Source organism: Hyphopichia burtonii, assembly GCF_001661395.1.
Source record: "Hyphopichia burtonii NRRL Y-1933 unplaced genomic scaffold HYPBUscaffold_4, whole genome shotgun sequence".
NCBI classification, from domain to species: Eukaryota; Fungi; Ascomycota; class Pichiomycetes; order Serinales; family Debaryomycetaceae; genus Hyphopichia; species Hyphopichia burtonii.
Window position 1 is genome coordinate 1108689 of NW_017963731.1, and position 14833 is coordinate 1123521.

At 35.2% G+C, this 14833-nt stretch overlaps 6 protein-coding genes across 6 annotated transcripts; 4 read left to right on the forward strand and 2 right to left on the reverse strand.

Moving 5' to 3' along the window:
• Positions 1-760: 760 nt before the first annotated feature.
• ROT2 (glucan 1,3-alpha-glucosidase ROT2) lies at positions 761-3670 on the forward strand. The gene has a single exon (XM_020221397.1). It carries the CDS (start codon positions 817-819, stop codon positions 3643-3645), a length of 2829 nt encoding a protein of 942 aa, XP_020076374.1. The 5' UTR covers positions 761-816; the 3' UTR covers positions 3646-3670.
• HYPBUDRAFT_162143 (endonuclease) lies at positions 3654-4523 on the reverse strand (the record flags this gene model as incomplete). The annotated part of the gene is made up of 2 exons (XM_020222557.1): positions 3654-3747; positions 3805-4523. The coding sequence occupies 2 exons, from the start codon at positions 4521-4523 to the stop codon at positions 3654-3656; spliced, it is 813 nt and encodes a 270-aa protein (XP_020076375.1).
• Positions 4524-5478: 955 nt separating this feature from the next.
• SKN7 (kinase-regulated stress-responsive transcription factor) lies at positions 5479-7173 on the forward strand (the record flags this gene model as incomplete). The annotated part of the gene is made up of 2 exons (XM_020223855.1): positions 5479-5917; positions 5984-7173. Coding segments are annotated over 2 exons (1629 nt in total), but the record flags the coding sequence as incomplete, so codon positions are not given.
• Positions 7174-7586: 413 nt separating this feature from the next.
• On the reverse strand, positions 7587-8372 carry HYPBUDRAFT_109635 (uncharacterized protein; the record flags this gene model as incomplete). Its single annotated transcript, XM_020218715.1, has 1 exon — positions 7587-8372. A coding segment is annotated over one exon (786 nt), but the record flags the coding sequence as incomplete, so codon positions are not given.
• A 339-nt stretch (positions 8373-8711) lies between these two features.
• HYPBUDRAFT_153153 (ribose phosphate diphosphokinase subunit) lies at positions 8712-10680 on the forward strand. The gene has a single exon (XM_020221398.1). The coding sequence runs from the start codon at positions 8940-8942 to the stop codon at positions 10209-10211; it is 1272 nt and encodes a 423-aa protein (XP_020076378.1). The 5' UTR covers positions 8712-8939; the 3' UTR covers positions 10212-10680.
• Positions 10681-10695: 15 nt separating this feature from the next.
• Positions 10696-14687, forward strand: AFL1 (inositol polyphosphate kinase). The gene is made up of 2 exons (XM_020219739.1): positions 10696-11357; positions 11424-14687. The coding sequence occupies exons 1-2, from the start codon at positions 10891-10893 to the stop codon at positions 14659-14661; spliced, it is 3705 nt and encodes a 1234-aa protein (XP_020076379.1). The 5' UTR covers positions 10696-10890; the 3' UTR covers positions 14662-14687.
• Positions 14688-14833: the final 146 nt, after the last annotated feature.

The following is a 14833-nucleotide window of genomic DNA, read 5'->3' on the forward strand; positions in this document are numbered from 1 at the left end:
ATCTCAAAGAAAACCAGATACCAATCAAAGCAAACCAGATACCAACTTAAATCAAAGCAGACCAGATACAAACCACCTCTGAACTTGTATACCCTAGTAATTAGAATACACTCGACAACCTGGATATAATCGGAGATTCAGAAAAGAAACATGTAGCTCTCTTTTACTTTTTTTTCTGTTTCTTTCGTTGTATGTCTTGTTTTTTTTCTCCCTCCTCTTCTTTCTAGTGTGAGTCTTCTTTTTGACCACTAGCACACGACCTTCTTGATAACCTTTACTAATACAACCAACACCCCAATCATCATTAACTAAGCAGCTATGGATATATGCAGCTGGTGGCTAGTGAATACCGCCATGGGCCCTCCAACCAGCTGAATCTGCACTAAAAAAAAAGATAAAAAAATCACATTCTTCAGCAGCATGGATCTCAGAGGGCGGCTAACCAGTTATCTGGCACCAAACCCCAACCCGACCCAATTTCAAAATCAATAAGCAACAACCAGAATCAGCAAGTGCACAGGCTCAACCGTCCACAAGCAGGTAAGCGTGGCTTCCAAACATCCTCGAGTGGTGAAGAACAGAGGGTTGCCGCCAGAATTTAAAAGAGAAAAAAATGATAGTGGGAGGAAAAGGAAAAAATCAAAAAAAGGTGATTAAGAAGACGTGCAATGTCGCATCTTGTAAAATATGGAGAATTGAAAAAAAAAATCTTGTAGCAGTGCAGCGAATACGTAGCCATTAGTGATCTGATAACTGTATAGGTGGATTGATAGGGCAATTACTTAATAAAGAGGTCAATTGGCTATTAGATGCAAAATGTATTTTGCTTCCATACTTGTTGGTTTGACATATTATCTTTCTATATGTCTTGCTGTTAAAGAATACTTATTCAAGACTTGCGAAAACTCGGGGTTTTGTAAAAGAAATCGGGAATTGGGTCGAAATATAGTGAAGGATCAATACAATTTTGAGTCGCCTTACCAGATTGATGCATCAAGTATTAGGATTGATGAAGCTGGGGGTACGGTTGATTTTGATGCAAATATAATAAAGGTATTACCAGATGAGTCTACCAGGAATTTCCCATTGAAGTTATCTCTAATTGAAGGGAATATTTTGAGGTTCAAAGTTGATGAGGAAGGAAGAGACGGAAGTTTAGAAGGAGTTCGGTCAAAGTATGTTAATCATAGAAGGTATAACGAGACATCCAAATGGGCATTTGCTAAAACTGCTTTGAATAAGGAATTGATTGGTAATGTTGAGTATATTTTGAATGAATCACAATTGATAATCAAGTATGGTGATGCAAGACAATACAAGGCAGTATTGGACTTCAAGCCGATTAAATTGGCGGTTTTGTATCAAGATGAAGAACAATTGGTGGTCAATGATAAACAGTTTTTCAATATTGAACATTATAGAAATATTAATGACGATAAGTCAAAGCATTTAAGCAAATACGAAATTGATTATAACATGTTCAAAGATGACTTCACTGATTCTAAAAATGATCAATTCCCATTGGGACCAGAATCAATTGGTTTGGATTTCAATTTTAAACAATTTAAACATGTATACGGTATTCCAGAACACGCTGATTCGTTAAGTTTGGTCGATACCACCAATTCCGCTTTACCATACCGGTTATATAACGTTGATATTTTCGAATATGAAACTCATAGCCGTATGCCATTATATGGATCAATTCCTTTTCTTACCGCGACTAAACCTCGAGTGTCAATCGGGGTATATTGGATCAACAGTGCTGATACTTTTATTGATATCAATAAGCAAAATCCAAAAGAAATATCAACCCACTGGATTTCAGAAAATGGTATTATTGATTTCATGATCATGATTGGTGAAAAACCAAATGATTTGAATAAACAATATGGTTCAGTTTCTGGATATGCCACCTTGCCTCAATTATTTTCTTTGGGGTATCATCAATGTCGTTGGAACTATAATGATGAGAAAGATGTACTCGATATCAATTCTAAATTTGATCAATTTCAAATTCCTTATGATACTATCTGGCTTGATATTGAATACGCTGATAAAAAACGTTACTTTACTTGGCAACCAGAAAACTTCCCTGATCCAGCTAGAATGTTGAATAGTTTAGACCACACTGGTCGTAACTTGGTCATAATTATTGATCCTCATATTAAGACTGGTTATTTTGTAAGTGATGAGTTAATTAGTAAAAAAATCACAATTAATGAACCAAATAAAAATCAAACCTATCATGGACATTGCTGGCCTGGTGAATCGGTTTGGATTGATTCAATGAATCCAAATTCTCAAAGTTATTGGGATGATAAACATAGATTATCAAAATCAAATAAATTTTTTGGTGAATTATCAACTAATATTCACTTATGGAATGACATGAATGAACCTTCTGTTTTCGATGGTCCAGAAACCTCTTCTCCTAAAGATAATTTGCATTATGGTAATTGGGAACATCGCTCGATCCATAATTCATTTGGTTTAAGTTTCCATGAATCAACTTATGATTCTTTAATTAAGAGATTGAGTGGAACATCAAGACAAAGACCATTTATTTTAACCAGATCATACTTTACTGGATCTCAACGTACTGCTGCCATGTGGACTGGTGATAACATGTCTAAATGGGAATATTTAAAAATTCTGATTCCAATGGTTTTAACATCAAATATAGCTGGAATGCCATTTGCAGGTGCTGATGTTGGTGGATTTTTCGGTAATCCACTGAAAGAGTTATTAACCAGATGGTATCAAGTTGGGATCTGGTATCCATTTTTCAGAGCTCATGCCCATATTGATTCTCGTAGACGTGAACCATGGGTAGCAGGAGGTGAATACACTGATCATATGAGAGAAGCCATTCAATTAAGATATTCCTTATTATCCGTTTTCTATACTGAATTCCAAAGACATAGTATTTCCGGAAATCCAGTTATTAAACCTATGTATTATGAAAATCCTGAAAATGAACAAGTTTATTCTATTGAGGATCAATTTTATTTGGGAGATTCGGGACTTTTAATTAAACCGGTTACCGATGAAGGAGTTGATGAAGTGACGGTTTACATACCCGATGATGAAATATATTATAAATTTTTCAACGGTAAACCTAGTCAGGAAACCGTTCAATTGAAAAAACCGGCTGAAACCCAATTTGATGTTGAATTAAAGGATATTCCAATGTTATTTAAAGGAGGTTCAATCATCGCTACTAAAGATAGATATCGTCGTTCATCTAAATTGATGTATCGCGATCCATACACATTATACATTGCTCCTAATAAAGAAGGGAAAGCACAAGGACAATTATATATTGATGATGGAGAATCATTTGGCTATGAATCAGGAGAGTTTGTTGCTGTTAATTTCAACTTTGATTTGAAACAAGGATTGAAAGCCAGAGTAAACACTGGTAGTAAGAGGTACCAAGATAGCATTGAAGATGTAATGATTGAAAAAATCGTCATTTTAGGAGGAAGTGTTGCACAAGGAGAGATTAAACAAGGTACCACAATTAAATCAATTCAAGTTGAAAAACAGGGCAAGAATGTTATTATTAAGAAACCAGAATTACAAATCAATAATGACTGGGAAATCATCTGGGACAAGACGATAAGACATGACGAATTATAAGTAAATTTCTAATTTGATTGAGACAATTTTAAATGTACGAAATCTTGTAAGATGTAAGCTCTTAATTGAGTAGCTAGTTTAGATAATGAGGGCCAGTTAAGCCTGGCGTTACAAGTTGGACAGTTATTCCAAATTGAAGGAATCAAATCGGAAGTGAACTTTAAAGCAAGACAAGTTAGGTGGAAACAAGAGGAACAATGATCACAAAATGCAATTAATGGTACCACGTTATGAATAAGAATGGAATTCAACAGATCTTTTGTTAAGCGATCACATTCAAGATTCGGAATGAATTCAAAATCAACTTGACAAATTTCACACTTGACCACTGACTTTGAAATTAAATAATTTTTAGCTTGATTAAATAATGATTTTTCTAGTTTGAGGTTGAAAAAATGATTGAAATTGGTTAATTGGACGCTGTTCTCCACATGAACTCCAAACTTATTCAATCTCCAGTTATGGTAAGTATCGTCATTGAATATCAAGATTGATAAATCCATCTTAGCAAAAAAAACTGATTTCAATAATAATCTGATATTACCTAGTTTATGATGAATAGAGTTCGCCCCCAGTTTCGTCTTGGTGATCTTCTCCCGGATGTGCCTGGTCTGATAGGGATGCTGTAGCGCATGCTCAAACTGTAAAGCACTTACGTGTGATGGGAAGCCATGACATAGTATAATCATGTCCCAAGGTTGTTTATCAACCTTTTTGGTTCGATAAGCGCCGCCGCTGGTCTGGGTGTTGTGCTGTTTCAACCGGCGCACCGGGTCTGGCGTCGACCCAATGTAGAACGACCGCGGCTTCGGCTGCAGCTGCAACACATACACCCCGTAGAAGTCTGGCTGGACGAACAACGACGGTTTATCCTTCATGGTTGCAAAAGAGATGGATGTAGTTTTGGTGATGTGCACGGGTGTAAAGAACCGGAATTAATAGAAGCCAAAAAAAAAAAAAAAAAAAAATTTAAAAGAATGCGTCGACGTGCCCCCACCAGAAAACCTTATTGTGGTGTACGTGTCCTTGCTCAGCGAGTCTAGACCACGGTCTTTTGTCGCTTTCAAGATTTCTCACCAAAATCAGTTAACAACTGCAATTTTCGTAGGGTAGAAAACCGTTAACTGTTAACCTGATATTTATAGAACGATTACTTTATATTAATAGCAAGAAATCACTTCTCATCAGCTCTATTTGCCAGACCTTTTTCGTTCTCTTCTTCTCGGATAGTGCTGACACTACTGTCATACACATAAGTTATCTAGATAGTGTTTGTCAAGTTTAGTACAAAGAATATTTCTAACAATAAGACAAGTCTAATAATAAGGAACAGTGAATTACAAAAGAAAGAAAAATCCGCCTAACAAAACAAAAAAACCGCTTAACAAAACAAAAAAAAAATTGCTAAAAAAAAAAAACGAGATACTTTTCAAACAACAAGAGTAGGAAAACACTGCTAATATTCTCCAGTTAATCTTTTTTTTCTTTTTTAGTTAGATTTTGCTAGCCTTTCTTTCTCCTTTTCAAGTGCAAGTTAGTAGGCTGACGGAATATTTTGGTAAGCAATCGATAATTGGCAGAGAATTCTATATTCCATTGGTAACCCACTCGATTCTGCGCCCCTTGTTGCTAATATTACTGATAAAATTGGATACTCTCCCTTTTAATTTCTCCTACTATTTCGCTCTTTTTTTCGAATTTTTTTTTTTTTTTTGGTTTGTTAGGTAAATTTTTTTTCTTTTCTAGTTTGGGACCCTTCGAGTGAAATTCTAAATTACGTTATCCCTACTACTTTGGTATCATCGATATAACTTTGTCTTGATATAAATGAAGATGGTGAATCGACAAGAGGAAGATCCATCAAGGATAAAAAGTTCATCGACTGCTTCATCTAATCAAAGTGGATCGAATGATTTTGTTAAAAAACTATTTCAAATGCTACAAGAAGATAGCTATAAAGATGTTGTTAGATGGACCACCAATGGAGATAGTTTTGTTGTGTTGAATACCAATGAATTCACCAAAGATATATTACCAAAACATTTTAAACACAGTAATTTTGCTAGTTTTGTTCGTCAATTAAATAAATATGATTTCCATAAAGTTAAAATACCAAATGAAGAAAAACAGAATTACCAATATGGAGAAGATGCTTGGGAATTTAAACATCCTGATTTTAGATATAACGATCGAGAAGCTTTAGAAAATATTAAAAGAAAAGGACCAAGCAATAAATCAAAATTAAATAATAATCATATCATTACCAATCCAAGTAATCAAAATCAATATTTAACCAATGTACAAGGTTCGAATCAAGGATCTTCTTCTTATTTGTTAGCAACTGATCCGTTATTCATTCAAACCCAAAATCAATCAGGTCAAAATTTCCAAAATTTAAAAGATGAAATAAATTCCCTTAAACTTGAAAATAAAGCATTACATCAAGATATTTCAATTATCAATACCAAATATAAAACCTTAATTGAAAACATCGTGGCTATCAAATCTTTTGACGAACGTTATCATCGTTCGATGAATTTATTAATTCATTGTTTAATTCAAGCCGGTATTAAACTACCGCCTCTTGATTTCCCAAATCCAAACTTGGTTTCAATGCAAGGTCCTCCTCCTTCAACAAATCAAAATAATACTTCAAATCATTCTTCCCAACCTCATTCCCATTCCAACTCTTTGTCTCACTTATCTTCAACCCATCCCCTACAGAGTCCCAATTATGATCACCAACTGCATCACCAACATCAATATCATAATCGTCAATCTTCTCATTCCCATCCTTTAACCGGCCGTCCTACTCCCCCTTCAAATGGTAATATGAGTCCGGCTCCCTTATCTCCTCAACAATTGGTGAATTCTACTCATGGCCTGCCATCTACTTTACCTAATCATCTGTCTCCTCGAAATCCTTCGGCAAATTCTAATGATCCTAACCATTCTTCCTCCACTAATAACAACAATCACAATAATAATAACAATCATAATAATAATCACAATAATAATAATGGCCCGGCTTCAGTACCAACTATTACGGGACCGGCTTCCGATAGCTCAACCGCACAATTATCAACAACTGATTTACCTCAAGTAAGCACCACTAATTTACCCAATCCAAAATTCCATGTCCTTTTGGTTGAAGATGATAATGTCTGTATTCAATTATGTCGTAAATTTTTGGTTAAATATGGTTGTCAAGTAACTGTGGTGACTGATGGTTTAAACGCTATTTCTACTGTCGAACATACCAAATACGATTTGGTTTTAATGGATATCGTTATGCCCAATTTGGATGGTGCAACTGCAACCTCTGTCATCCGTAGCTTTGATACCAGAACTCCCATCATTGCCATGACTGGTAATATTGAAGATAACGATTTGGTTACTTATCTACAAAATGGTATGTCGGATATCTTAGCAAAACCTTTTACAAAGGACGATTTATACCTGATTTTAAGTAAGCATTTACTTACTGCTATTGATCCTCATTCCAATTCTATTAGTGGTGCCCCTTCAAACTCTCAACCTAATCAACCGGCTCCAACTCCAGGTTCTCAACCGGCTCCTCCTACTACCGTAACTGCTCCTTCAGTTACTCCAACAGGACAAAACGTTACTCCTGCTGCTACAACATTAGATCCTAATTCTGCCTCCGCGGCCGCCGCTGCCGCGGCCGCTGCTGCTGCTGCTAACGCAATGAATGATGGTATTAATGGTAACGGAAATTCCGGTGGTTCTGCAGTTTCTCCTTCGGTGAAAAACGAAGTGGATTTAACCTTACTACAAGGACCTCCCCAACAAAGTTTAATACTACCTCAAGAGCAAAATGGTGGTCGAGTCTTGGAAGAACCAATCATGAAAAAACAACGATTACAATAATAAATAAGTTATTATACATGTAAATATTATCTATACCCTTCTGTAAAGCTTTAAACTTTAAGTTGATGTAAACCTTGCTCCAAATCATCAATTTGATTTTGCTCAGTTTTGGACTTTATATGATGAACTGTCAAATCAGTGAATGCATTTCCCCAAACTCCATCGTCCGAAGGTAATTTTTCATGTAGCACCTTATCAAAATAAACCTTACTGAAATCGTAAACTAATTCGGGTTCTTTGAATACGTATTTATTCTTTCTGTTTCTCTTAGATTTTGGCTTCACGCTAGTAAACCCATCATCTATTTGATTATGATTTGAATCTTCAATAAGCTTAACTAAGTAAGCCAAATTTCGGTAAGTCTCATATAATTTTTGTTTACTCAATCGTTCAGTATGACTGACCAAGTCATTTCCTATCATCCATTGGGGTTTTGTTTCTTCTATTAAACCGTCTGTAATATCAAGTCCCGCATGGGGTAGGAAGAATATGGTTTCTTTTATACATGGCTCTTCTATCTCGTATGTCTGGTCAATTTCATACCCCAAATGTTCCTTTAAAAGCCTCTTATCATCTTTATTGAAAACTGGGTCGTACAATGATACATTTTCTGGTTCTACTGAGTACTCAAGTTGTATTTCAATCAAGTACGCTAGTTGGAACAATGCAATCTTAGTCTCAACCGGTGACCCAAGTGCCAAACATCGTATCCGCTTAAACGCGATTTGTTCCCTATTGAACTTATCGATTAACTCAAAAGTTTTTTTCAAGATACTCGACTCCCGTATTATCTCCTGGTACTTCTCGAGCTTGGTGACTGTAGTTTCATCCATTCCAATGATGTTTTAGCAGCCAAAGGTCCCAGCATAAAGCAGCCTGTTTTTCAATAAAATCTATTGGAACCTCCGCGGACGAGTCAGAAGTAGTGCGCTGGTCCAATAAATTTTTCAAAATGAAGCGAAGAGCAGAGTGCGATTAAAGCTTTCAATTAGAAAGAATTTTCTCTTTAAGCTGCTGACTTCTTTTCCTCCTTTCCTCCTTTTCCAGGATGATGATCTATTTATAATCATTAGTTGATCTATATACTTGACCATTATCTTCTGAATAACTCACAGGTTAGAAATATTCCTTTCATTCAATTGCTTTTGCTTTCTTCGTTTTCTTCTTTTTTACCTTTTTTTGAAGTAATTAGCAAATTAACAGAATATTGAATTTATATAATTTGATATTTTTATCTTGACTTCAGTGTTTTTTGTTCCAATTTCAAGGTGACTAATCCAGTATCAAACAACGTTGATTCGGTTGCTTCTCCGGTCGCTTCTTTAAAACAACTAAACGTTCAAACATCTGGAACTGATATAAGTCGTCCAGTATCAAAATTACCCTATTGCAGCAATTCCAAAATGCGTAAGTGTAAAGTTTTTGTTGGTTCATCCCATCCAGAATTGGGCCACTTGGTTTGCGACCGTTTAGGGGTTGAACCTGCTCCATGTACTTTAAAGAAATTTTCCAATGGAGAAACCTCCGTACAAATCGGTGTATCAATTAGAGATGAAGATGTTTATATTATTCAATCCGGATCACCACAGATTAACGATCATATCATGGAATTACTTATTTTAATATCTGCATGTCGTGGAGGATCAGCATCTAAAATTACGGCTGTTATTCCTCAATTTCCATATTCCAAACAATCCAAAATGAAAAAACATAGAGGTGCTATTACTGCTAGAATGTTGGCTAATTTATTGATTATGGCTGGTGCTGATCATGTTGTTTCAATGGATTTACATGCTTCCCAAATGCAAGGTTTTTTCACTAAACCAGTTGATAATTTATTTGGTGCACCCACTTTAGCCAGATGGATTCGTCATAATATACCGGATTGGGAAAATGCAGTTGTTGTTTCTAAGAATCCTGGTGGTACTAAAAGAGTCACTGCTTTAGCTGATTCTCTTAAAATCAATTTTGCTATGATTCATACCGATCGTCGTCGTACTCAAGATGACTATTCAAAGAAGAAAGCATTAAAATCTTCCAAAAACAGTCATCAAAATTCTAAAAAATCTTCAAATAATGATGATGATGAAGAAGAAGATAATATTGTTTCAGAAATGCAAACTGCTAGAATTGTTCAAGGTCATGTTGTTGATGATGATTATCCAGTACCTCAAACTCCAGTTACTAATGGTACCACTAAACATTTAGAATCTACTTCGATTTTAGACAGTGATGCTTTGGGTGGCTCATACGACGCTGCTAATAGTGATGATGATGATGATGATGAATCTTCTAGTTTCGCTCAAGAAAAATTAATCACTTTAGTTGGGGATGTTAATAATAAAGTTGCCATTATCTTAGATGATATGATTGATAAACCAAATTCTTTCATTGCAGCCGCCGAACATTTACGCTTGAATTGTGGTGCTAAAGCGGTTTACGTTGTTGGTACCCATGGTATTTTCAGTGATGAATGTTTAGAAACCCTTAATCATTCTAAATGTATCGATAAAATCGTCGTCACTAACACCTATCCAATTGGTCGTGAAAGAATTGAAAAAAATTCGAAGTTGGTCGTCATAGACGTTTCTCCTATTTTTGCTGAATGTATCAGAAGAGATCACTTTGGTGAATCGATTTCGGTTTTATTTGACTCTTTAGCTGCAATCGAATAATCGTTTCACTCCTTTATTTATTTCATTTCATTCTTGGTTTATTTTCTTTTGTTCTTCTGCTCTTGTTATCTGCTCCGGCAAGAATATATCAATCCCTTTGGTTACCTCTTGTAGTTTCTCTCAAACCAACGATGCAATCACTCGGATTGCAGGACCCATTCTCGATCATGCCTTGGCTTGGTCCTTAGGAATGGTTACTAACGGAGCGTTGGAATATCAATTTTAGACCCTCTATTCAAACCCTAACAGGTGTTTTACTTGTTTTGCAGCCAGTCTTATGGTTGGTGCTTGTTTTGATAATGGTTACATCCTTAAAACATCCGTACATATAAAAGAAAATCACACATCCGGTCCATCACCAACACACCCGTACATCAAGTAGTGCCCCCACGTGCCGATTGCTCTAAAACTGCATGCAACGCCCTCATTTTATCACAATAGGAAGAAACTGCCTTAAATCGTATTTTTCAGGTTAATTTATTATCCAAAACTTCTTTGACAGTTTAACTGTTGATAGAACAAAAATTAACTTCGTTACCGAATTGTATCATTGGGTAATTACAGGGTCCAGTTTTATTATTGGTTTATTATTGTTTATTCTTGTTTAAGGCATCGTTGTTAACAGTGCTTGTCCGTTGGCCAACCCACGGTTGTATAAAGTTGAATTAATTAGACCAAGATGCCTGGAAATAGTAATCAATTGCCGGGTAAAGATAAATCGTTACCGATTCCAATACCATCAGTTGACTCTTTGGATAATACTAAGAACCCACCAAGTTCGGATTCTATTCCTTCTAGTAATAATACATCTAGTACTCCATCCAAGAGGCCGCTGATTGGACTGTCTTTACAACATAAAATAAGTCAACCAATGTCACCATTATCATTATCAGCGTCTAAATATTCGGTTATCGATGAGCATCCTCCAGGACAATTTTTGGATAAAGATGAGGGTAAAAATGGGGCTGACGATGATGACGTTGATCGTTTAACTATTAAGAACGATGCTGATTCTTCTTCTACTGCTACAGATTTAACTTCAAGCTCACCAGCAACAGAAAAGGCAATTGCTTCATTAGCACCAATGTTGGAAAGTTTTGCTCCTAAAACCAGTGCTGAAGAATCAAAAGATGGTATTAGTAACAAGTTAAATACTTCTCCAAATACCGCGGCGCCAACTCCTTCGGGTCCATCCCCAGGAACTTCGATTAGTTTGGGTGATTCATCAAATTATCTTTCTCCTAACGAGAATCAAAACGCATTGACTGCTGATAATTTGACTACAAATGAAGCTAGTTTGAAAGCGAAATCAAATTCAAGAGCTAATTCATTGTCTTCTATAACAACTTTTACCCCTGATAATGGTTATAATAGTTTATCCAAATTACATAAAACTATTTCAAATTCCTCAAATACTTCAAGAAAATCAATTTCAATTCATAAAGAACCAGAAGGTCCGGCTTTACCTAAAATTGGTAAGATTGGTGTTTGCGCAATGGATGCTAAAGTTATGTCAAAACCTTGTAGAAGAATTTTAAATCGATTAATTGAAAATGGTGAGTTTGAAACAATTATTTTTGGTGATAAAGTCATCTTAGATGAATCAATTGAAAATTGGCCTACTTGTGACTTTTTGGTTAGTTTTTTCTCAACTGGGTTTCCTTTAGATAAAGCAATTTCTTATGTTAATTATCGTAAACCCTATATTATTAATGATTTGGTACTTCAAAAATGTTTATGGGATAGAAGATTGGTTTTATCGATACTTAATCATGCAAATGTTCCTACTCCTCAAAGATTGGAAATTAGTCGAGATGGTGGTCCTCACCTCGATAATCAATTATGGGATAAATTGAAAGAAGTTGGCATGACTGAACATCAATTACACAAATTAACTAATCAACTGGAGCCTAATTGGGAGATGTTGGACGATGATACCTTATGTGTGGAAGGTGAAATTATGAAAAAACCTTTTGTTGAAAAACCAGTTGATGGTGAAGACCACAACGTGTATATCTATTATCCAAAATCAACCGGTGGAGGTGGACGTCGTTTATTCCGTAAAATTGGCAATAAATCCTCTGAATTTGATCCTGAGTTAACTACTCCAAGGACTGAAGGGTCTTTCATATACGAAAAATTCATGGATACTGATAATTTTGAAGATGTCAAAGCATATACTGTTGGTCCTAACTTTTGTCACGCAGAAACTCGTAAATCTCCAGTCGTTGATGGTATCGTTAGGCGTAATACCCATGGTAAAGAAATAAGATTCATCACTGAATTATCAGAACATGAAACTACGATGGCTCAAAATGTTAGTAAAATTTTCAAACAAACCATTTGTGGTTTCGACTTATTGAGAGTTAATGGAGAATCTTACGTCATTGATGTCAATGGGTTTTCTTTTGTCAAAGACAATAATGAATATTATGACTCTTGTGCTTCGATTTTAAGAAACCTTTTCATTGAAGCCAAAAAGTCTCGTGATTTGTTAAAAACTAAAATTCCTCGTCTGTCCCAATTATTACATAAGAGTCAATTCGAAGAAAAGGAACAGAAATGGGTCTTTAAAGGTTTGGTTTCAGTTATCAGACATGCCGATCGTACCCCAAAACAAAAATTCAAGTATTCATTTAGATCCCCTCTTTTCATTTCCTTATTGAAAGGGCATAAAGAAGAAGTTATTATCCGTGCAGTGCCTGATTTGCAAGTGGTTTTAGAAACTGTGAAAATCGCTTATGAAAAAGAATTGGAAGATTTGAAAAAATTAAAACAATTAAGAGGTGCGTTAGAGAAGAAAATGAATTTCCCTGGTACAAAAATTCAATTGAAGCCTGCCTTGAATAAAGAAAATCCTGAAGTGGTAGAAAAAGTTCAATTAATCTTGAAATGGGGTGGTGAGCCTACTCATTCTGCCAAACATCAAGCTAGTGATGTTGGTGAACAGCTCAGACAGAACATTAAATTGTTAAACAGAAATGCCTTGCAAGATGTTAAAGTTTTCACTTCTTCTGAAAGAAGAGTGATTACTAGTGCTCAATTATCAACAATGGCATTACTAGGTTTAGAGAAAGAACATGAAACATTACCTGATGACTTTCTTATCATCAGGAAAGATTTGTTGGATGATTCGAATGCTGCTAAAGATTTAATGGATAAAGTTAAAAAGAAGTTAAAGCCTTTGTTAAGACAAGGCGCTGAAGCTCCTCCCCAATTTACCTGGCCACCGAAAATGCCAGAACCTTTTGTTGTCATTAAAAGAGTCTGCGAATTAATGAATTTCCATCAACAAATTATGCAGTATAATTTCGATAAATATGATGTTGAAGAATTTCAAAAATCATGGTGCTGTGGTGAAGATCCAATGTTATTCAAAGAAAGATGGGATAAATTATTTCAAGAATTTACAACTGTTGAGAAAACACATCCTTCCAAGATTTCAGAATTGTACGATACAATGAAATATGACGCTTTGCACAACCGTCAATTCTTGCAACGGGTGTTTTCGTTTGACCCAAATGATGAAGCTTTGATTTCTAAATTAAGTGAAACGTGTGGTAACACTATCAACTCTTCAGGTTTAGTCAGCGAATATCCAATTAATATTTTAGCAATGAACAATTTTAAGATTCCTAATGAATCAACGACCACCTCTGGAAACAACAGTTCTACCCATTCTGGGTCTAATTCCACCAATAACTTGGCTAGTATTACATCTTCTAGTACTCCAATCTCTGCTGGTTCTTTGGGTTGGGTTTTGAAGGATGCTACTTCCACAATTAATGATTCTTCCTCAAATAATGATTCAAATACTCATAAAAAGACTTCTAGCTCTAAAAATTCTTCAAATAATCCATTTGACCATCCTACCTTTGCTAGATTGAGAGAATTGTATAGGTTATCCAAGGTTCTATTTGATTTTATATGTCCACAAGAATATGGTATCAAAGATGAAGAAAAGCTTGATATTGGATTGTTGACTTCGTTACCATTGGCTAAACAAATCCTTTCTGATATTCAGGATATGAAGAAACACGACACTGCTGCCGTTGTTAACTACTTCACTAAAGAATCGCACATCTACACCTTATTAAATGTCATTTACGAATCCCAAATACCAATGAAAATTGCAAGAAATGCTTTACCTGAATTGGACTATTTGTCACAAATTGTATTCGAATTATACGAGTCTGGTGATGCAAATAGTCCAACTGGTAAAAAACACTCCATTAGATTGTCTTTGTCACCTGGCTGTCATACTCAGGATCCTTTGGATGTTCAATTAGATGATGACCACTACATTGGCTGTATTCCTCGTATTAGCTTGACAAGACATCTTGATATGGATTTGGTCACTCAAAGATTGAAATCAAGATTCACAAGAGTTTCATTACCAAAAAAGTTTACTCCTGTGAATATCTCAAGTCCCTTGGCCACTGGAATTTAATATGTTTTTATGTTTTCTTCATTTGTAAAGCTTCTTTTTTATTTTATTTATTAATGCTTGTATTTACTTCGATTTAATAGAAATTTGCCTCAACAACTTGTAATGAATAGTTTATAGAAAAAAAAAAAAAAATTTAATAACTCTGATAGCTACAGAACAAAATTATATTAAT

What these genes read in the sequence shown, in the direction of transcription:
- ROT2 (XM_020221397.1), top strand. Translation starts at nt 817, where the DNA reads ATGTATTTTGCTTCCATACTTGTTGGTTTGACATATTATCTTTCTATA.
- HYPBUDRAFT_153153 (XM_020221398.1), top strand. Translation starts at nt 8,940, where the DNA reads ATGCGTAAGTGTAAAGTTTTTGTTGGTTCATCCCATCCAGAATTGGGC.
- AFL1 (XM_020219739.1), top strand. Translation starts at nt 10,891, where the DNA reads ATGCCTGGAAATAGTAATCAATTGCCGGGTAAAGATAAATCGTTACCG. An exon ending in AAAGATGGTATTAGTAACAA is followed by an intron (nt 11,358 to 11,423) that starts GTTAAATACTTC and finishes AACTTCGATTAG; the next exon opens with TTTGGGTGATTCATCAAATT.